At 36.7% G+C, this 24,337-nt stretch overlaps 1 protein-coding gene across 5 annotated transcripts in view; it reads left to right on the top strand.

Annotated features, from left to right (window-relative positions):
- THSD7A (thrombospondin type 1 domain containing 7A) overlaps window positions 1-24,337 on the top strand; it is an 809,828-nt gene that overhangs the window by 565,647 nt on the left and 219,844 nt on the right. For all 5 annotated transcript variants that reach the window (XR_008998498.1, XM_057504555.1, XM_057504554.1 and 2 more), the window contains one exon: window positions 23,173-23,421. Coding sequence is in view for 4 of the 5 variants with exons in the window: in XM_057504555.1 (XP_057360538.1) it covers window positions 23,173-23,421 (249 nt within the window). In the remaining variant the exon portion in view is untranslated. The remainder of the gene's footprint in view (window positions 1-23,172; window positions 23,422-24,337) is intronic.

Below are 24,337 nucleotides of genomic sequence, written 5' to 3'. Positions count from 1 at the left end.
ACCTACACATACTGATTATACACAAACATGCATACATGCAGCTAACTTACTTAGCCCACTGTTTTTTGTTTTCTTCAGTAGATCATATTGTACACATTTTTCTTCTTATTTTTTGCTAAATAAAACCCCATGGAAACCTTTTCAATTTATATGGAATAGCTCTAATCCATTCTTCTTAAATTCCCTGTTGATGGGAATTAACTTTTTCCTGGTGTATGATTACCATGAACCAGCCTGCAATAAATATCCTCATATATATATGTCCAGGTGATTTGGTATTTTTATTTCTATAGCCCATATTCCCAGGTGTGGGATTGTTGGGTCAAATTTAATTTTCAAAGATATTTCTAGATGCTTTCTAAAAAGGTGGTAGCACCTAACATTTCCATTACCACTGTTGAAAAGTACCCTTTTTCTCTCATTCTTCTGAACAAAAACTCTTACTCATTACATATCATTCATGTCAAGTGATATCCCATTGTTACTTGAATTTTCATTTCCCTGAATGTGAACTCAAGTACTTTATCATTCGTATGTGGCTCTGTGAGCTTTCTCTTCCATGGATCTGTATATAATGAACAAGGGACATATATTTTTTTCTCTTCTGTTTGTTTTTCTTATCAATTTATAATTGCTCATTTTATTCTATTGTAATTAAATCTTTATTATATTCATTTAATTTTTTTCAAATCTATCATTAATCTACTGACTAGCATGAGTTTTAATTTTTTAAAACATCAGATATGTCTTTTTTCTATTGCAGTTTCTGCATTTTTAGTTAAGGTTATGGTAGACTTTCTAGTCATAGATTACAAACTTAGTCTCCTAGATTTTCTTAAGTGACATATTGTGTTGTTTTACATCTTTTCTTTCTGGACTTTGTTTGGTGTACATGTAAGACAGGGCTTCAGTTCTTATTTTCTTTACTTTAGGTATATGGCACTATTTTAAATAAGTCATATCTTCCTCATTTATTTGAACTATCAACATCTTGGGTTTTTTAGAATCTGATTCTGGGTTTTCTTTATTATATGACTTATCTATTTTTCTCCTCCTGTACAATGCCATGTCAGTTTTTCTACAGTAAATGTATGTTTCGCTATACTTGAAACAGTGGTGCTCCCCCTTACTGTTGTTTTTCAGTTTTCTAGCTATTCTAACCCTGAGGTCTTTGTATGTAATTCTAAGGCAAAGTTGTGATTTTAACTGGGATATTTTATGTTTGAATGTATCTGTGAATTACCATCAAAACTGTGTTATAGTTTTCTGCTTTTTCTGCTCTTGTGTGTCATGTTTTTAAGTAACGTAGTATAATTTTTATAGTGTGTCATGTTTTTAAATAACATAAAATAGGATATTTCTTGCTACATTTATTCTGAAGTATTTCATAGGTGATTTTTTTTCTTCCTGATATAAATAGAATTTTTTTAACATTTCCATGTCCAGATGCTTATTAAAAGGGTTAAGTTATTGATTATTATGTATTTAACTTATATCCATCCACATTGCCAATTCTCTTTTTAAAAATTCCAAAAATATTTTGTTAGAGTCACCCAAGTTTTCAGAGTACATAATGATAGCATTTACAAAAGAAATTTCTCTCATATTTTCCAATGTTGGTGTCAGTTATTTCCTTTAAACCATATTTTTACTTGGCTGAACAAAGAAATTTCAACAAAGACAGTAATCAATAAAAAATTTTTCTCTGGGGGATGTATTTAAGCTCACTCAAATACTTATTTTTAATTATTAGTACAGAAGGAGAAAGTATATGATCAAAATCAAGTTATTTAATCGTAACATGGTATTTGAACTCTGTTATCTTCAGATGTTCTGCAAATAGTTAAGAAACCTCAAATTTATTCTATGCTTTATTAGACTGAGATTAGTCTATCATAAAAATAATTAAGAGAGGCTTCATAACATTGACTATGTTGCAGAATCTATGCAAATTGAATCCTGTTTAAGGAAGTGCTAAGTGTTACTAGTTAGAGTTCATGTTCTGTTAATTCCCACTGAAGCCCAGAGCTGGCAATGAGACCTGTGGTCTTCAAATACAATAATATGTGTTCTTCCCCTCTGATTGCTAATTGAAGAGATACTCTTGGTAATGACAATTTTCAATTAACTCCAGGTCTCTTAAATAGACTATTACTTAAAGAAGAATAAGTTAAGCATTGAACCAAAACATTGCAGTTAATTTTCCTTTATCCTAGTTCACATTCTAATTAGACCAGACATTAACATCTAACAAAAGGTATCTAATGTAACAACAAAGAAATTGGTGACTGTTGATAATCTGTGATAAATAGAATGCTAAACAGTGTGAAATATTGGTGTCATTTGCCAACAATAAAAGTTAGAAGTTTATTTATTGAAGGTGTCTGATAGCATTCCTATAATGTAATTATAATCTGTATACTTCCAGTAAAGATTTGGGGGTGGTTTGCAATAAAAAAGCAAAATGAATGAATAAATGAGTGAGTGAATGATCTGAACATATATACCTACATAAATACAATTAATGAAAGAGGAGGGGAAGGGAGATATTATATGAAATTTTAAAATCACATTTGGAGATTGGCTATAGCAATTGAAACAAAAGTTAGATTGGCATACCCAAACAACTGGTATAAAAACAAACGAACATTTGTATTTTAAAATGTGTCTGTGCATGTGTACATGTATGCCTGTGTGTGTTATGTGTATACTGGTTTCTTCTGTCCATTGCTATTGAACGCATATTGAAAGCACAATTCTATACAATAGTTCTATAAATCAATTCAAGAGGGGTCAAAGAACTATGGACCACATAAAAATTTTCTTTTGACTGGAGGAAATCTCAGGTTCAGAGAATGTCCTGCTTAGATATGTCTGCATACATTTCCCACAGTTATTTTGCAAAGTTCTAATATACCATCACTGTGAATTTCTAAAATTATTGCTTATGTTACTTATTCAGTAACTTTTTTTCTGAGTGTCCTTGAAGAATAAGATGACAATTACCTTTAAAAAACAAAAACATTTAAATGAATGATTGTATTAGGGAATAAAAAGCTGTGAGAAATCACAGCCATCTTCTGCCCTTGTTACAATTCCATGTTTTCCCCTTTGCCTTTTTGTCTCTGAGGAGAGAAAAGAAAAAAGCTGCAGGGATGTATTCCCTCAAGAAAAGCAATTAGAGCAACAAAAGAACTAGGCATTTTGGGGGGGCTGTGGTGAAACAAAACATTGAGGAAAGCTCTGAGGGCCTGCCCAAAATGAGAACGAGGATCCATGAACAACCAAGAGGGAAGGAAGGGTTTAAAGAATTTATGAGGGAGTCACTTCCTGGGCTTAAGTGAATAAAAGAATGGGCAATTTAATCAGTGCTACTGGGAACCACATTTTTTGAACTCCCTCTAAAGTGAGAAAAGAACTGAAAAAAAGACTGAAATTTCAACTTTATCTCTGCTTCATAAATTTTGCATCATGCTTGAATGGGATAAAGCACTGCCCTCCAAATTATATTTCTGCCTCTCTATATAGCCTTGGATGAAAATTGTCAGACCTACTTTCTTTACAGGATATGTACCTTGCTGGTGTTCCCACATGTGTCCTCTTGACTTAATTTTGTTAAAGTCTAGGTGCATTTTGGGATGTTGCATTTGCCTCTTTAAAGCAGAGAAACTGAGAATTGTGATGACTTCATTAAGGAAAGAGTAGCAAATGGGCAAAAAGTTACTGAGACTAGTAATATGTCTACACTGATGCAATGATACATATAAAAATTAGGGGATTAAACGATTTTCTCTACTTAAGATTTTAATATATAACAACAGAAGTGTCACAAATCAGTGGATGAAGGAAAATTTATTCAAAAAGTAGTATTCTGACAGTAGTAATGTATAAGACTTTAGTGACAGAGAATTGTTTTAAAAGATAAGTTTAGAGCCCTACTGAGCACAGTACCAAAAAAATGACTCCTAGTGAAGTATTTTTAAGATGTTAAATAATGGGGGAAAATTGAAGAAAGCATAAATATTATCTAATTTGTGGATGGATTTCCTCCATTAAAGTAATTAAAATAATGGAGGAAATCACAGAGGTCAAAATTATATAATGTGGTAGATAAAAAACACAGCGTGAGACCAGACAAATCTGGATTAAATCAATGTTCCTCCATTTATTTCAGACAGACTACATTTACTATAATTGTACACTACAGTTAGAAACTGGCAGCTGAAAGACAGCCACAGAAAAAATATATGCTCATGGGCTGAAGAGGGGATCAAGCTAAAAAATTGAAAGCCATTTATAAATAATAGAAGGTGAATATACTTATATGAAAACATGTAGTGTGGTATTTGGCCAAAGCAGTAATTACAGACAAGTGAATTTATTAGAAAACTGGTACACGGGTTAGTTTTCCTATCTGAAAACAGCAGTTGGTTTAAAAGCAGGAAGGAGTTTATAACTGGCAGGAAGCCGAGTGCAGAATTCCTGGGAAAGCCAGGGAAGGAAGCTTAGATGCCATCTAGCCAGAAGTATAGCTGCGAGGATTACATAGTCCAGCAGGGGACAGCTCCAGCTCATCACTCATTACTCACCAGTCCTGAACACAGAAGCTGCATTCTAGCTGGTCTTCTTGCCTTCATCTCAGGATGGTCACGTCCCTTCAGTTGTATGCAGTCCGTGTTCACATCCTTTCCAAGTTGCACACACTTGCATTCACCTTATGTAATATAGACCACAGTGTAGCCCAAGTTTCAGGGGAGCCAGAGTGATGTGGTCTTCATCTTTCCAGCCTCTGATGTCAAAGAAGACATACTCCAAGGATACTGGAGTATAATGAGTAAGACAGTCTGGGCTGTTTGCCATTTGGTCTCCTTTTTTGGATAGTAGATATTTACAATAGTTTGGTTCCATTCTAATATTTCAAGTATCATAGTAACAACAACATGCTATTGAAATTGCACTGTCCCTTTAAAAAAGAAAATATGTTCACCTCCCCAAAGTCTCATTAGTCACTAAATCCCATCCCTTGGTTATATTTCAGCTATAATCCAAAATCTGTGTAAATATATATTATGATATTATGTGCCAGTAGCCTGCCTTATATAAAATATAATGGACAGTAGGGAGGAAAAACTAATATGATTAATATAAATGAATATGTACATAGGTATGTACATATTCATTTATATTTATATATGTACACACACAGTATATATATATATATGTATATATATATATACTGTGCATAGAACAGAAAGAAAGGCTAGCACAGTCCTGGGTACTGTAACTGGTTATAAGGCCATAGCTGTGATATGTAACCTATTCTTTCAGTGTATATTCATTCAGTTTTCCTTTTGCCTTCAGCTTGAATTGAAGTTGTTGAGGAGCCTTTATCTAGTGAGTGACCCAAAACTTTAATACCCTGTTCATTTGAGCTAGGTAGATCTGCCTTCATGACACTAGACATGGCAGTACCAGAAGGCACCCTCATTCTGCAGCAGCAGCTCCATTGGACCAATCACCACAGGCAACTGAGTAACTCCACCCTTTTTTGTGCTGGTTGACTTAGTGGCATGAAGAACCAAAAACAGCCTGTTGGTTGAGTCAGGCAAAAAAATCACTGGAAATACTGTTTCCTAGTGGAAGCATTCATATATATATATATGTGTGTGAATATACATATATATGTTGGCTGTGGGAAAAAATAACACCATATATTTGCTTCTCATTCAAGTAAAACATTCCAATTTCACCAACTTTTCTTTACCACATGGCACCTTAACTGAAACTTCTTTTGACCATTCTGATCTTTCCATAAAGTCAATTACTTCTCTATGACAAGGTACATACTGAAACCACTAAATTCCATTATAGTCATTCCATTGCCTTTATTCATTTGCTGTAAGTTCAGAAGCAGGAGGATGCCACGACTGTGAATAAGGCATTGAGCAAGACTCTAGAGGATGGTCCTGGTGAGCCTAAGGCAAACCCATAGCCAAAAGAATCATCATTCCAGGGAGATCAAACGCCCTTCTCTGCCAGGATTAAAGGCTCAGTTGCCACTGATCACAGATTCTCCCAGAGTGTGGTGCTGCACCAGGGCTCAGGGTGATGGACACTCAGAATAATGGCATCCAGTTAGCTTTGGTCAAGGGAAGTGCATGTTTTGAGCTCAAGCAAAGCCTTTATCTGTGCCAACCTGTCCACCTTTTCCATGAACAAGCGCTAAGGTGACTGGTGAAAAAAGACTACCACTGACGTCTGTGGGGTGGGGACAGCATAACTGCACAAAAACTGGGACCTCTGCTGTTACGATTTTAAGACTGTTGGTTCCACTGAGCCATAACTGCCAAGCTTGAAGCTGCTGGCACAGAAGCCTGAATGAACAGCAAGAGCTTTGTTTGTTTTTCTCCAGGCCTCTCAAGGCAACCAGTTTACTTAGTTTTCTTAGCAAATGGATCATATCAGAAAAGCTAAATGGTGTGCCTGTTTCCTCTGCAATCCAAAGAGTTCCACCAAATGGTGTGCCTCTCTCTGAATGTAAGGGGAAGCAAGGTACAGCACTTTGCCGTTCCCTTTGGATGTCCTCTGCCCTCGATTTTGGACACCCAGAAAGCTCACTGTTGTGAAATTCCCTTGAATTTATATCTCATGTGTTTCCCACTTCTAACACTGAAATGTTTTACCAGAGACTCTAGGGTACTTGCTGCTCTCTGATTATAAGATTTTATTGGCACACTGTCATCTATGTAGTTGTCCTGTGGGATAATGATGTGAGCAAAATTCTTGAAAATTAAACTATAGCAGAGAGTTGATGCAACCCTAAGGTATAATTCTGAAACTGTCCAGGTCTTACAATGTGAAAACAAAGAGGTACAAAAGACCATTTCGTGTATACAAGGATGTTCACCCTCATGAATAATCAGAGACATACAAAGTAAGACAACAAAGAGTTAACCACATATCACCCTTCCAGTTTTCAGAACTGCATATTGAAGTCTGATAATATCAAGTTTGGGTTAGGATATGATGAAATGAGACTCATATATTGCTGATCAGCATATAAATTAAGATTACTATATTGAAGGATGATCTGGTAATACTGTCAAAATGTACCATTAAAATGTATGACCCAATAAAGTGACTTCTGATACTTTTCCTAGTGATACATTGCATACATGCATTTAAATAAATATGAATATATGTTTAAGGGTGTTTATTTTTGCAAATATGCAATGTAATCTAGGAAACACATATGTGATTCAAAAAGTAAATAGCCAGATACTTGTTTGACAGATTCTGATCCTCATGCCCACTTCAAGATAAAAAGGAGTCAAAGCACTGAGAAAGAAGGATTTGTAAAGGGATGTCTTTGAAAAGAGTTCCTGCTCTCTTCACCATTTAGCTAATGAGGTAACTTTTCTCAGCACCTCTGCATTTCCTGGGGCCTGGGAACCTACTAGACAGGGCCGACTGACTGCTCTGGAGTGGCAGTGCCCATAGAACAGTGCTGTGTCCTGGGAGGCCGACCGAGTGAGTCCTACACAGAGATGATTATGGCAAAGGCTGTTTCCTGCAGACCCCATGAAGACCATGCCCAGGAGAGGCAGAGCAGCATCGGGTCATCATGAGTGCCATTCAAGAAACCCACCTGCAGGACTCAGGCTTCTTAGTAGGCTCTAAGGTGGCAGAACCTAGAAAGCTGAAGGGCCAGGGGCAGCAATTCTCTGAATTTGGCAAATTGCTGAACATTTTTAGGTTGCAGTTACCTTATCTGTAAATTGAAGAATCATTTGGCAGTATCTATGATGTTGGGTTCCTTTCATGGGAAAAAAAATATACTATACATATTTGTGCTTTATGATACTTTTGTGACACTTATGGCCAGTCATACCAATGGCACCTTCAACACCCTCCTGTGCTTTCACACACTGCTGTGAGTCAGGAAGTTTAAAGCCCAGTAAATTATGTTATAATATTATTAAATCTATAAATTTATTATAGTTGATTAAAAATATAGTATGCATAGTAGCCCCTCTGAACAAATAATGAGATTTGTTACCTGGCAAACTATTAAATCAGTGATGATGGTTATTATTAATATTAATGAAGTGATCATTAATATTTATTACCTTATAAACATTTAATATACCGTATTTATTTTCATAAGTAATATAATAGGTCTCCTGCCTGAGTACACAGTTATCCATTAATATTATATTTAATAAACTCTAAAGAATAGCTTTTATTAATCAGTTATCATAGATTATATAGCACGATAAAGTAACATATTGTAATCAATCCTCCCTCTCCAAAATGAAAATCTGTATATTTAAAAGTGCTATCTGCATATATTTAATACATTGCCTTCCTCCTCAAAAATAAAAACTGGATTCATTTCTTTAATTGCACTTTAGATATTGATTTAGTTAGGTTTTCCCTAACACCTAAGGTAGACTTGCAATAAAAGAAAACTATATTTTAACTGAAAAAACTTTCCAGATTTTCATGCTTTTGACAAATATGTACAATTGAGGTTGAAACATGAGGTTCTTTCACATCTGTGTTTAATTATTAGAGTCCAGATCAGACTTCAGTGTACAACTTGAAACCCTCTGTCTTATAATATGTCAAATGGGTATTTGACATATTATAAGGTATTCTACAAAAAAACAAAATCTGATTCAAAAAGATATCTCTACTCCCACATTTATTGCCACATTATTTACAATAGCTAAGACGTGAAAGCAACGAAAGAGTCCATCAAAAGATGAATGGATAAAGAAGATGTGGTACATATATATGATGGAATATAACTCAGTAGTAAAAAAAGAATGAAGGGGATTAAAGATGGCAGCATGAGAGGAGAGACAGAGGCTTCCTCCTAAATCTGGATACAATTAGAAAATTTAATTAGCGCAACTAATCCTGAGAGAGCAACAGGAAAGAGGATGGCGTCAGACTGCACACACCTGGAGAAAAGAGCAGACCTCACTGAACGGGGTAACGTACCAGAGCTGTGGCTCCGCGGGACCCGAGACCCTCCCCCACCCCAGCTCACTGGCTGGAGGAAGAGAAACTGATCAGGGAGGGAGTGGAAGGCTTGGGACTGCTGAATACCTAGCTCAGGAGATCTGCTCTGGGAGTACAAACCTACATTTATTTCATGGTGCTTTCATGAGACTCGCATGACTACCAGGTTGGAAAGTTAATACAGGCAGAGTTCCTGGGGAGACTGGGATTCTGACTGCCTTTGGAAAGCAGGGATCCATATCCAGCTGCTCTGGGATGAAAAATACCTGTGTGCCCGGCCCACTGGCTCAGGCAGTGGAGACAGGCACAGCAGCCGGGAGGCGGGGACCAGCTCTTTCCTCCCCACGGGCACCAGTACCCCCTCCCCTGCGACCGCTGACATTGCTTCAGGGGCTCAGCAGCTCCAGAATAGAGCTTCTGGACACTAGAGGGCGCCATATACAAACATGAAACGCCAAAGGAACCTTGTCCAGAGTAAAATTATTAATACAACTCCCAAGAAAGATTTAAATGATATGGGCCTCGTGACTCTTCCTGAAAGGGAGTTCAAAATAAAAATCATCAACATTCTAATGGAGGTACGGAAAGACATCCAAGAACTCAGGAATGAATTCAGGTTAGAGATCCAATCGTTGAAGAGCACGATGGAGGGTATTAAAAGCAGGTTGGATACGGTGGAGGAGACAATAAATGAAATAGAAACTAGAGAAGAGGAATACAAAGAAGCTGAGGCACAGAGAGAAAAAAGGATCTCTAAAAATGAAAGAGTATTGAGAGAACTGTGTGACCAATCCAAGCAGAACAATATTCACATTATAGTGATATCAGAAGAAGAAGAGAGAGATAAAGGGATAGAAAGTGTCTTTGAGGAGGTAGTTGCTGAAAACTTCCCCAATCTGGGGAAGGAGATAGTCTCTCAGGCCATGGAGATCCACAGATTTCCCAACACAAGGGACCCAAGGAAGACAACACCAAGACACATAGTAATTAAAATGGGAAAGATCAAGGATAAGGACAGACTGTTAAAAGCAGCCAGAGGCAGAAATAAGATAGGAAAGCCCATCAGGCTAACATCAGACTTCTCAGCAGAAACCTTACAAGCCAGAAGGGAGTGGCATGATGTATTTAATGCCATGAAGCAGAAGGGCCTGGAACCAAGATTACTTTATCTGGTGAGATTATCATTTAAATTTGAAGGAGGGATTAAAGAATTTCCAGATAAGCAAAAGCTGAGAGAGTTTACCTCCCACAAACCATCTCTGAAGTCTATTTTAGAGGGATTCCTATAGATGGAAGTGTTCCTAGGGTTGGATAGCTGTCACCAGAGGTAGTAAAATCATGGTAGGAAGGGTGGAGCAGCTGATTGCGAGGCAAATGCAAAATTAAATTGACTATCCCCAAAGTCAATCAAGGGATAGACAAAAAGTACAGTATTTGATACCTAATTATAAAGAATGAAGGAGAAAGAAAAAGGAGGAGAAATAGAAAAGAACCTTTAGATTGTGTTTGTAACAGCATACTAAGTGAGTTAAGTTAGACTCTTAGATAGTAAGGAAAGTAACCTGGAACCTTTGGTAACCACGAATCTAAAGCCTGAAATGGCAATAAGTACATACCTATCAATAATCACCCTAAATGTAAATGGACTGAATGCACCAATCAAAAGACATAGAGTCACTGAATGGATAAAAAAAACAAGACCCATCTCTAAGCTGCTTACAAGAGACTCACCTCAAACCCAAAGACATGCACAGACTAAAAGTCAAGGGATGGAAAAAGATATTTCATGCAAACAATAGGGAGAAAAAAGTAGGTGTTGCGGTACTAGTATCAGACAAAATAGACTTCAAAAGAAAGAAAGTAACAAGAGATAAAGAAGGACATTACATAATGATAAAGGGCTCAGTCCAACAAGAGGATATAACCATTGTAAATATATATGCACCCAACACAGGAGCACCAGCATATGTGAAACAAATACTACCAGAATTAAAAGAGGAAAAAAGAATAAAATCTTGCCATTTGCAACAACATGGATGGACCTAGAGGGTATTATTCTGAGTGAAATAAGCCAGGTGGAGAAAGTCAAGTACCATATTATTTCATTCATGCGGAATCTAAAATAAAACAGAACATAACAGATGCACAAAACAGAAATAAACTCGTAGATACTGAGAAGGGACTCGTGACTACCAGGTAGGATAGGTGGGTAGAATAGGTAAAGGAGATAAAGAGGCACAAAATCTCAATCAATATGATTTGAACATGGGGATGAAAATAATAGAAAATATAGTCAATAATTCTGTAACATCTTTTTGTGTTGACATCTTTCCAGTAACTACACTAGTTGGAGTGAGCATTTAATAATGCCATTAACTGTTAAATCACTATGTTATGCACTTGAAACCAATATAATGTATATCAAGTATACTTCAATATATAATAGATAAAGTTAAATAAATAAAAAGGGATTTTACCCTCTCTTTTTTGTTAATCTCCATTAATCTCCTCTTCCATGTAACTCTATAATTCAACTAAAGAGATTTCATGTTTAAAGAGAGATAACTTTGAAATTACAACATACATATATGGAACATAATGGGAAATAATAGTAAAAAATATAGCCAACAAAAGGCACTTTTCCATTAAGTTGAACAAATATTCTAGCAGGAATTCCCATATAGTTAAAATGACTTTTCATTTTTTCTGCTTGTTGCAATTTATGTAAAGATGTTGATTTTTAAGTCCTATTTCAGACTGTCTTGGTTTCTTCCCTAAGCCTTTTGAAGCCTTTGAGAATACATTATGGAAAGGCAAATAGAATTATCCTTTTAAGTGATTTTGCTTTCCCGTTTCTCTCTGTGAAAAGAACTAAGCAAATGGCTTTCCTCTTCTGCAGACTGCATATTTCAGGAATTTATTACAGAGTTTTTGAGTAGTGGGTAGGATATTTGAAAGTACTATTTCTCAAGAACTCTTTATATCATCCAATTTAAAGCCTCTCCTCCAGTTTTATTACATATAAAATTCCCCTTACTACCTTCATCTATTTCATTGACAATTATTTCTACCCATTTGGCTGTGTATGTCATGTATTTTATCAATTGAGTGTATGCTGACTATTTCTTGCCCGCATTGAAGCAAAATAAACAAATGTATTAAATGAGATAAGGCTGCAATATTTGAGGAAGTATAAAGTCCAGTAGGGGAGAAAATAGTTTCATGCATACAGAAATTAGAGATGAACAAGAGACAGTAAATAATCAAGTGTCCCTTCCTGTGTCAGAGGAGATAACAGTTTCCGGTTATGTTGGAGTTTAGGCAGCTTCCAGAAAAGAAAGTTAATACTGAAAGTTAGATTCACAGATTTAAGTTTGTTCTTCTCATCTTTGCCATCTTCGGCATACCTAACATTTGTGGGAGTTAACCATTTTCGAGTAGTTTTCATGTCAGTTTACATGATTCTCACAATTATGTTATAAAATAGAAAAGCCAAATGCTTCTGTCCCTAATTTAGAAACTCAGAGGGAAACCATGATTTGTTCAAGATCATTTTACAATGAAAGCACCAGCATGCAGGTCATTTCACTCTCTGTGGGTCAATTCTCTTTTCTGCTGCTGTTTGAAAGAAAAAAAAGATGGCACCAGAACATTTAAAATAAAACTAAACACTGGCCCCCAGTACATTTTTAAATAGATTTAATAAGCATCTCTGGATGAACTTGGGGGGAGAGTCCAGGATTGCCTGTCACTAAAGTCCTCTTAGCCTCCCTACCTAAGGCCACACTCGGATGTTCACCTAGACCCTGCTTCAGTTCTTCCAGACCTCATCTCTCTTAGGCAGCTCTTTACATGTTGGGCAGCAGTAAGATCTAGGAATCCTTCCCTATGTGAAGCGGAATTTCTGCCCCCTTTTAATTTTTACCTAATCTAAACCAGTTTACCTCTCTTTGTCAATCCTGATGATCTGCTATTCTTAGGGACCATGTCTGCCTCTTGGTACAGGGATTACTATTGAAGTAAGTCACCTCAATTCTAGGTGTGCCACTTGCTAATCTAAATTCAGTATTTTCTATTTCTCCTTATTAAATTCATTGTTCAATAAAAATGTCATGGGCTTGAGCAGGTCTTCAAAAGATTAAGATAGTCAAAGGAATGAGAGAGCCAGGATCTGTAAAGAAGTGGAAGGATGTACTCAGCAAGCCCCATTCCCACACCCATGAGGTGGTGATAGGGAAGACCTTGCCAGGAAGAAGGATTCCAATGGCTGATGTGGACTCTAAGCCAGCCATTGTGAGTTCTTGAGCAGGGATAAATTGGATAAATATAAACTGGTCAAAAAATCATTCTGACAGGGTAATTGGGATGGTGCATACAGAGCAGATTAAAGAAAAATGGCAGTTTATCCTCCTACTCCTGTGACAAGACAAAGGATACTTGGCTCAGGACTGTAAGAGTGGAAATGGAGAACATAGAATGATTTGAAAGGATGCTCTGTATAAGAAGTTGTGATGGCTTTTTGCCTCATTGGCATAGGGGAGGGCTGACAGTGAAGAATTGGGGGGAATGGTAAGATGTACTGCAAGTCACTCTGAAGGGAAGATGATGAATTTGGTTTGGGTTCTGTTACCTTTTCAGATAAATTGAAATATGTCCATAGTTATTTTAGTTAAGTCATGGTTGTAAGTGTTCATCTAAGAGAGTAAAAGTTCAGAGAAAAGAAAAGAAGGGCAAGAAGATATCCTAGAATTGATGCTCAAAAGCAGGAAAATGTGGCATTATTTTATATAACTGCATTGTTTTTCTCACATTTTTATTAATTATGAGTTACATTTTATGATTACATTTTATGCTAATTTCAATAAAGAAATCCCTGGAACCTCCATATTATCCAAGCAATGGGGAGTTGGCAAGGTCAGGGGAATGTTAATGGAATCTGATGTTCTAGTCAATATAGAAAAGAAATTCTAATAATTATCACTTCCCCAATGCTTTCTTGCCTTTAACTTCTATCCCTTAACTTGGATATATTAGACTTGATTTCTCTCTCTCTCTTTCAGTTATCATAAAAGTTTTGATAATCAGTGTTTCAATTGATGCTTGGTAATTCTCCTTTTAAATAATGAGTATGCTATATTTGTGATTTGTAAGAATAATACATATTTAGTCATTCAGATGAACAAAACATATTTCTCATATATATTCACTCTTCATCCCTGGTTCCTCACTCACAGCTCTGAAAATCCCTGGAATTTCTAAGTGCTGAGAGTGATAAAGGTGTCTTCTGTTATGTTAGTAAGGCGACTTTTAGAAACCACCTAAAAATGGGGACTATTTGCCAGAGGAGTCAACCATGTGATTAGAGGATTGGATTATTCAGTCCCACCCCGCAACCTCCGAGGAAGGGAGAGGGACTTGGGATGAATGAATTGCCAATGGCCAATGCTTTAATCAATCATGCTTAGTAATGAAGCCTCCCAAAACCCCCAAAGGACTGGGTTCAGAGAGCTTGCAGGGTGGTGAACATGTGGAGGGGCTAGAAGAGTGATGTGCTAAAGAGGGCACAGTAGCTCCATCCCCTTTCCCCATCTGGCCCTATGCATCCCTTCCATTGACTGTACCTGAGTTATATTCTTTTATAATGAATTGATAATCTGGTAAGTAAAATGTTTTTCTGAGTTTTGGGAGCTACTCTAGCAAATTCATTGAATCCAGGGGTGGGGTTGGGGAACCTCTCTCTGATCCATAGCCGGTAGGTCCAAAACACAGGTGATACAATGGACTTGCAGCTGGCATCTGACTTGGGGAGCAGAGGGGGCAGTCTAGTGGGACTGAATACTTAGACTGTGGAATCTGACACTATCTCTGGATAGTGTCAGAATTGAGTTGAATTATTGGGCACCCTGATGGTGTCCAAGAATTCTTGTTGGTACTGGGAAAGCCCCCCATTCCCCCACTTCCATACATTGAAATTGTGTGCAGAACCCAAAATAATATCTATAATATCCCTGTGCTTATGTTTTCCTTCTCTTCTTGTTTAGTTTGAATTTTAAAAAGAGGCAAAAATTTCCTTAATGCTAAAGATTGCCTTTGATGAAAAGAATTGCTAAAATTAATCATGCCATGTAACACCATTTTAGAAGTCTGGTAGTTAGTTTTAACCCTGCCTCATAAAGCTATTTATAATTTTCATTTGGGATGGCTTTGGGGTTGTTTCATGAATTTCACTGGTCACTGCCTGGAACAGCATTGGTGATAAGGAAGCAGCTGCATGCAAATATTTGCTATGTGAAAGGATAGAAAATGTATGTACTGGCCCTTCCAGGGAGGCCTCGTTGCTACTGCAGTTTATCCCATTACTAAATATGTGCCACACCAATATTCTCACATTCAGCTGCTTTCCAGCAGTGTAGCCCTCAGCTTTAATAGGGAGCATATGATTGTTCCAGCTGGCAGGTGACACCATTTGGCAAGGTTCCCAGGAACTCAACAAAAGGTTTTCAAATATCAAAGTAAGGGGAAAGACCTCTGTCTTTATAAGGAAAGTGGTTTGTGCATATGTTTTACTTCCATGAGAATCACTGCTTCTAACTTGCTGAGTTCTGTGAAGGAAAGGGCACCCTTAGAGAATGAGATTAGTTTGAAAAATCTGTAAACTGTTCATTCAAATTGACAAATAAGTGGTAAAGTACAGCACATTTAATTTTGTGGGTTTTTTTAAAGGATTGCAGCTTGAATATAAAGTGATAGTCTTTTTTTAAAGATTTAATCTGAAAATACAAGTCACCAAACACAAGAACAAGAATTTAGGCTGGTTATGAAAACTAAAGAGTCTTCAATTTTATTGAAGAAAGAGACCTCAGAGGTCTGTTAGAAAAATGTAATTTCTCTAATATGGAAAAGCTATGGGGCAGAGTAATTGCTACCTTATCAGTTATTCAACTCAAGAGTGGAAATTTAGGAATGTCTTGGATCTCTTGACTATGAGTACAGTATTCATCACTTCCTATCTTGCTATAAACTGGGGACTCAGAAAAACTGGGCAATCCTCTTGGCCCATTCCATTTTTTAATTGAAAAAACAAATAGATTAATTAAAAAATTTAAAAAAGAGAGAAATATATCTGAACATTATATTCTTATATTAATCTCTGAATATAATTTAAAAACTAAATCTGCTTATATATATATATATGTATAAGAGATGGGACAATAGACATGACTGTCAGTTGGCTGATGGCTATCTTAGTATATGTGAAAAATGCATCTACTTCAAAAAACGTCTCTTTTTTTCTCAAATAGTCCATAGAGATATAATAACACTCTATGTGTGATTTAATCCCATTGCCTTTATATTCTGCTGGCCAGGATTAGACAATCACTTTTATTCTTGGAAAAAATTACCTAATCAAATTAGGTATGTGCCCATGCTGTCATAACAGAGTATACAAGCTTACAAATACATTTTGCTTTATACAAAGTAAATATTTTAATCCACTTTAAATACTAAATTGTGTTTGTTCATATTACAAAACTTGGGGATGCTTGTTAATATTGTGAAAAGATTTAGGGTAATATCAGTCATACAGAAAATCCTCCATAACTTGAACAATGTTATTGCATTCATTTGCATTCTTATAGGAAGAAAACATCAAGAATATTATAAGTGCTTATTATAGACAAATTCTACAGGAACTTCAAAAGACATATTGCTATGGGTCTTGTTTATAGATAGTGTATTCTTAGGTGCCCAACTGATTTATAGTTTTGAAAAGTCATATGAGCCCATCACAGTCTACAGATTTTATTAAAGAGCTAGGAATTGAGCTGGGTTTGGGGGGTGCAACAGATTGACTGGCTCATAATTATGCAGTGCCACCAGTATGGTGCTTTTTCAGATAACTAAGGCAAAGGTTCAGATTTTGGTTGCTGGTTTCCTTTTTTTTTATTTGTTTGTTTGATTTCTTACTGATCCAATAACATGGTCCTACTATGGCTGTCTAAGATACAGCTCATGCCCTGTGCCTCTCACCATGGAATTCAGCATTAACAAACTGGCCTATACCCTGCACATTGAGTTGCATCCATTCATCATACACGTGGAAGTTGCAGACTTCAAACTGCTGTAAACATGCCTCAATACTTACTTTCAATTCCTGTGCCTAGCTCATTAACAGATGCCCTCATCCAGACATCCCATTTTGACTAGTACTGCTTTAACAAGATTTTCTGTACTACAAAAGCAGAAAACTAAAATGTACTTTCCAAAGTTGCTTGCAGCCAGGTTTCTGGATGTGATTTAGATTCCCAACAGTGTGTTAGAGTCAGACTTGGATTCTGAACTGAGGTCAGTAGTAAGAGGCAGAAGTACCCATTTCACAGGGAAGTTTGTGCCAGAAATGTGGCTTCTTGTAGCCACAAAAGCAGCTTTATGAATCAGAGAAATGGCAGTATGATTCTGAGGGCTGAAAGTTGTCCTGGAAACTTTACTTAGAAGCCTCTTCTCCAGCCTACCCAATTATTGTATAAACCACCTAATATCTGGCAATAAATCCCATTTTGTGTGATCTACTCAGTTTCTGTTTTCTGTAAGAAGGAAGGCTGTACTGATGAAGGCTCATTTGCCAACTGTAAATATTGGGTGGCTTGTATTTTTGGAGTGTTCAGGAAAGTTAACTCTAGACCAGTGTTCTCAAACTTCACTGTGCATATCGATAACCTGGAATGTTACTAAAATACCGATTCTGATTCCACAGTGTAGCCTGAGAATCTAAGATCCTGCATGTCTAACAAGTCCCTGTTTCACAGACCAAACTCTGGATTAGACTAAGCCTTAGGAATAGCTTCCCCTTCGGAGCCCCAGACTGCAGATGTTAGGCTTCAGCAAGGTGATGAAAAACGATTCTGATCACTTTTATTACTTTCCCTGGATTACAAACACAGGGTCTATGGCAACATCCAACTATAACTTATTTTTTATTTTTCCTTTTTGCCTTATTAAGAATAAAAAGAAAAAAATTTTTTTCATGTATCTGAATCTATAAAGAGAAAGGAGAGAAGAGAGAAAAAGATTAAATGAGTCAATTCTAAGCACAGAGGCTTCAAACATGGATTTACAGGTGTCACTTTTTTGCCACCTCAACATGAATATTCAGCCTAACTATTAGTAAGGGACACATATTTCTTGTCAATAGTTGATGGCATCATATTTTCAGCCTATAATTTCATCTTCTTCCCATGAGAAAGAAAAACTGTCACCTGGTTCTCTTTGGGGGAGGGGTTGTTCAGGCCACATTTAGAGGTTTTCCTGAGCGCTGACCATTCCACATGGATCCTCAGCTACGTCACTTCAGGGAGGCAAAGAAGATGGGGAACGAGAGACAGGATTCCAAATGGCAAACAGTGTAGACGAAGGTGGTCAGATAGAACTGGGCTGCTGTGCTCGGGAGATGGTGAGGAGAGTGGGCAGAACTGCAGGCTCCTGGGCAGGAGGACTGAAACTCAGTTTTGGCTAAGTGGTGACCAGAGAGGGCGCTGGAAGTAGGGGCGGATTATGGAGAGTTTTGATAACTAGAAAGGCAAGTTTGGATTTTATCTTGAGAAAATCAGGGTCTTGGAAAGCTTCTGTTTAAGAAGCTAGTGAAGAATACTGGTATTTGGGGAGAGAACTTAGTCTACCTTCAGAAAGAAGGGATAGTTTCACAAGTGTTAGGATTATTAAATGGGTCACAGAAATAAGTTTAGGAAAAAAGATTTGAAATGGCATTCTATTTTTGTGTAGCAAAACTTGAATTATCAAAAATGAAAATTATAGTTTATTAGTTTTAACCTTGACTTGAAGTAGAAAAATGTTAAAGATACTAAATAATCCAAGTTTGGAAGTGACTGTCAGGAGTATCTGTGTTCTGTCACCTCGTAATAAAAGTCTCTTTAAAGGCAAATACTAATCTTTGCTCTCCACTTTTTCATTTTTTCCAATATTTTACTTTCTATTAATATAAGATGTACAAATTAACATATGCTTCTGTCTCAAAGCCAAGCTTCTGTTCTGTTCATTCTGAGCTATCAGGGCTATGCTCAGCATACCACATAAGTGAAAAGTGACTGTCACATATCCTGTCAGGCCACCCTTGCAGAAGCATAGCCCAGGCCTTTGACCTCCCAGAAGGGCATGTTCCCGTGAAAATTGTAGTGAACCAAAATGTATAGTCCCCTAAGCTCTATAGTGTCAACTTTTTGCATGCCCAGAATAAAGGAGAGAATGGTAGCTTGAATAATTTACTAACCACAGATTTGGTGGCCCCATTTAGTCTCACTAACAAATACAAAGTGAAATTTAAAATCATCATATTGCTTATGGTCCTACCAAGGTACACTTACAGCCATGTGTGAATTCTGCAGGTTTAAAATAAGCCCCAGTATGTGAGTGTTCAGCTATTCCTGTGGCCTTGTTGAACTTTTATATGTTCATGGTTCTAAAAACTATACAGGCCATCCAGAACTTTCAATTAAACCCTAATCCTTAATTCTGTATCTGCCTACTGGGTACTTCTGCCTGTGGGATATGTCTATATCAAATGAAGACATTAATGTTGAACTCATTTATCAACTGTCAAAACTTGATTCTCCTTCCATGCTCTCCACTTCAAAGAAATTCAGTGCTGCTTACTAGATCACCAAAGCTAGAAATTCCCAAGTCTTTTAACGACTCCTTTCTCTCTTTTAATCCCCTCAACTGTCCATCAGGCTGTATGGTTTCTAACTCCTCTTTTCTTATAGTTTGCAACACCTTTTAATTTCCATTGCCATTGCCATTATTGGCACCTTCCTGAACATCATAAGGAGAATGATCTAGTTAGAATCCCAGTTCTGCTATACTCTAGACTAGGGTGACACATCTAGATTCCATTTCCTTAGTTTGAAAAAAAAAAGCAGCTCTCCACCTTATGGAGCAGTTTTGAGGACTACATGAGATATTCTAGGAAACTCAACACAGTATATGGCTCGTAGTAGACATTCAATGAAGGTTAACCTCATGTTCATGATCATACCTCACCCAGCTTGTCCAGTACACATAGTAAGCATCCAATATATGTTCATTACAAACAATGTTGTAATCATTGTCATCATAGTCTCCCCAGCTCCACTGGTGTACCCTATTGATAATATTCCATCCTCCACCCCACCATCAAAACCTACCTAAAATACAAATACCATCTCCTTTTTGCTCCAAATCTTTCAGTGGCATTCTCACCCACAGCAGGTGCTTTTTGGGATCTGCATAACTGCCCTTGATCTTACTTAGGCTTCAATGCTACTCTTATATCCGCTGCTCCTTACACTGACAAGGAAAAAATCTATATTTCCCTGAATCATCCACAAACAAAAAGCTATTTTATTTCGTATCTCCACTAATTACCTTCACCTCAATATGAAAAGTTCTAATACATTGTTTAAAATTCATATAACCTTTTGTGTTTCTCCAGGTAGAATTATATGCTTCCAGTTTAATTACTGTAATCTTTGTCTGAAGCCCAGTATTAAGTTACTAATACATATTTCTTGAAATAATGGCTTGGGGTATTGAAAAATTATAGGAAATGCAGTGACAGATATCAGGTTTGCTGTATATGTCATGTCTATTAAAACTACATAACCGTACAACTTAACACTGTTCTTGGGCTTATGCTAGTAACTTCCATGTATATATGTAGGACCTATGTTGAATATTGTTGTTATCAGGAAAATGTATTTGTTTGGGCTTTTCCATAATTACTAAGTCCTCCTTAAGACAAGCAGTACATTTGCAAAGTGCATAGATGGCACAAATCCTGGGGATGTGAAATAGAGATACTAGTTGATTCACAACTTGCCAGCTAAAGCAGTTGCTCTAACAAACTGAGACCTAGTCCAAACCATGGAAAGAAGTAGGGCAGAGTGGTTAAGAAAATAGGCTCTGATTTTAGACAATCCAGGTTCCAATTCCCATCTACTACTTACTATTTACATGATCTTGAACATGTTCCCTAACCTTTCAGAGATTTCTTCCCTATAAAATGGAAATAATAATGCTACCCATATAAAAGGATTATTTGGGAGTATTAAATGACGTAGTATGAGTTAAGTGTCAAATGTAGGCTCTAAAGACTTTAAGACACACAAGACTCCCAAGACTCACTCACATTTAGCATTAGTCTGCCTAGAAAGGTATAGAGCAGGAACTAGAACTTGTCGTCACTGTAGCATCAGAGAGGCCTTACCTGATAGGAATTCTATAAATCCATGTAGCACAGCTGAGATGAAAGAAGGTAAATTCTACATCAAGTGGACCCAACAGTCACCTTAGCTTAAAGGTCTCACGCCCCACAGGAGCTGATGTCTCTTAAAGCAATCCCACTGTCATAGCCTGTAAGATCCCCACAGAAAACAAGCCCTGTTTCAAGAGTTGTCACATTCAGGGAAGACTATGCTGTAGCCACCTACTAGGTTTATATAGTTTTCTCCAGTGCAGATGAATTTGTCCAAAGGGGTCATTTTATCATAAATATGATCGACTAATATAGCTAACATCCCAACTTTATCAGGCTACCAGTGTAACTGTAACCAGACGCATTTAACTGGTGGTCAGATTGTCTACAAGAGGTTAAAAGGAATTGTTAACCTTCTGCCTATACATAGAATATGAACTTAATTAGAAGTACATAAAGGATAATGCATGCATAAGTATGTGAAAATCTCATGAAGCATAAGAACTGTGTATAAGAGGAAATTAAGTATGGAAAACTTTGTAAGAGGACTTAAAGAAGTCATCATTTGGTCATTATTTTGACTGATTTTCATGGATAAAGTATAAGAGAGAAAGCTTTCTCATCACAGAGAAAAATTTTGCCCTATGCTTAGTTTGTACCCAATCCATCAATTCCAGTACATGACACTTGAATAAAAATGGGATTTTGATCCTCTCTGTTGTAAGAAAAACTAAGCTGACTCACAGGGCCCTTTTACCACCAATGAAATGATTCTTCTTCCCAGACCTCTCAACTCAGACAAATTGATTTTGATGCTTTGAGCTCTAATTGTCTCCTAGGAATGCAATTTTCCTATACATGCCAGTAGAATTAAGAAGATTGACTGTGAGTTGTTACATTAAAATGGACCTGCCTCTCTGTATGGTTAATTACCATAGTTAAATGTAGCACCTGAATGACAAGACAGAATTATCAGTGTGCTCTCCCGTTGGAACAGATGGCTCCATCATGGCGACAGGCTGCCTGTGTCTTGTAAACATGCACTATTGGTTATGGAGAATGAATGAACAAGAGTTCAACTAAGAATCAACACAAGGTCATTCAGTTCCAGGAAAACTCCTCAAAGTGCATATGCCTTTAGTTCTGACATCCGTAACATCGTCTTCATCTTCATATGTATGAATCCAACATCTCTCTAATTCAAGAAAGAGTAGAGAGATATGAGTTTGAACATAAACACTTTTCTGATGAATAAATATTAGAGCTTTAGTGGTGATCTCTACAGTAATATAGATCTAAATAGGTTTATATTTCTAATGCTTATGATGTATTTGATTAAGATATATGTATACTGTACATTGAAGTGTGAACTGGAAGATTTGGTATATTTGAATAAGCATACATTACAATTATAAGTGATGACTGAAGTTTTCAATGATATTAAAAAAATAATGTAAGCATATATTAAATTACTTTTTCTACTCAAGACAGTATTGTGTTAAGTTAGCCAGGCATGTTTATTTAAATTACTTAACAGAGGGGAAATGATCGTATGTTAACAGTTCTTGGTTTCTCATTTTCTAAATTAAAACAAATCTGGAATGAGTGAAATGAACAATATGGTAAACTCAGTTTCAGCTAATTTGCTTAGTCCCTTTTGTTTTGTATTTCCCATGAATGGTTTAACAGCTCTTACAAAAATAGAAAATGCAAATGTTAGCTTTGAGTCTAACTGCTTTGACACATGAAAAATGTTGATATATTGTCAATGAAATTATAATTGTACCTCCAATTAGAAATAAAAATGTCCAAGCAGATTTCACTCTGGAGTGTAGAACACAAAGTTCATAACTGCCTGCGGGTCTGTGATGAGAATATCAATGCCTTTTTTTCAGCTTTTGCCAGCAAGAGAAGCTGCCAATGACCTTCCAGTCCTGTGTGATCACCAAAGAGTGCCAGGTGTCCGAGTGGTCAGAATGGAGCCCCTGCTCAAAAACGTGTCATGATATGGTGTCGCCCAAAGGCACCCGTGTAAGGACACGGATCATCAGGCAGTTTCCTATTGGCAGCGAGAGAGAGTGTCCAGAACTTAAAGAAAAAGAACCCTGTGTGTCTCAAGGAGATGCAGTTGTCCCCTGTGCCACGTGAGTAAACAGGAAGACTGCAGCTGGGCTGTGTGTCTGCCCAGATTGCCTGTTCATTTAACTGTTTGATTTCAACTGTTGAAAAATATTGATCTTTACAACTTCTAAGTGGAAAAAGGGAATATCTCTTTACAAACACTACCCAAAAGAGAAATTCTGATTTTATACAATAAAAGTGTCTTTAACAAGTGGTATTTGCAAGTCTCCATAAAACCTAGATTTTTTGCAGCAATTCTCTGTTAATGTATTTTCTATAACAAGAATTGTAAACTTCTTCTGTAAAGTGGAAGATAGTAAATATATGAGGGTTTATAGGCCACATATATCTCTAACAATGACTCATCTCTGCCATTGCAGCTACAGACAATATGTAAACAAATGAGTGTGGATATATTCCAACAAAACTTTATTTACAAAAACAGGGGACAGGTGGGATTTGCTTCCTGGTCCATGGTTTGTCAACCCCCATTCTATAATGTTGAATAAACTTTAAAAACATAGGTTCCTATTGTTTACTGAGCAAGTCCTCTTAAATTCAGTACTGTGTGTAACAGATCCTATTGAATAGAGTAAAATACCACATCAAAATAATAAGACTTTAATCTCCTTGAGAAGAAGCGTCATATTTATTAACTGTTAAATTCGGTTTTTTGTTTATCACCCCAGTATGTCACAGGGCCTGGAACCCTGGCACACAGTAAATGTTCATTAAATTCAGATGGAATAAAACTAACTCTGAAATATTAAGTAGTATAATCTTATTATTTTTATCCTTAAAAATATCATTTCTAAGACATTACTATGAATTAGCTTGGCAATACATACAGATTAGTCTGAATATGGAATATTTATAAAACAACTTAGAGAATCTTAGTTTCTCAAAGATATGCCCAGGTTTCATTGAGAGCCTCTCTGG

This window comes from Manis pentadactyla, chromosome 7 (genome assembly GCF_030020395.1).
Source record: "Manis pentadactyla isolate mManPen7 chromosome 7, mManPen7.hap1, whole genome shotgun sequence".
NCBI lineage: Eukaryota > Metazoa > Chordata > Mammalia > Pholidota > Manidae > Manis > Manis pentadactyla.
This window is presented reverse-complemented; position numbering and strand designations above follow the sequence as displayed.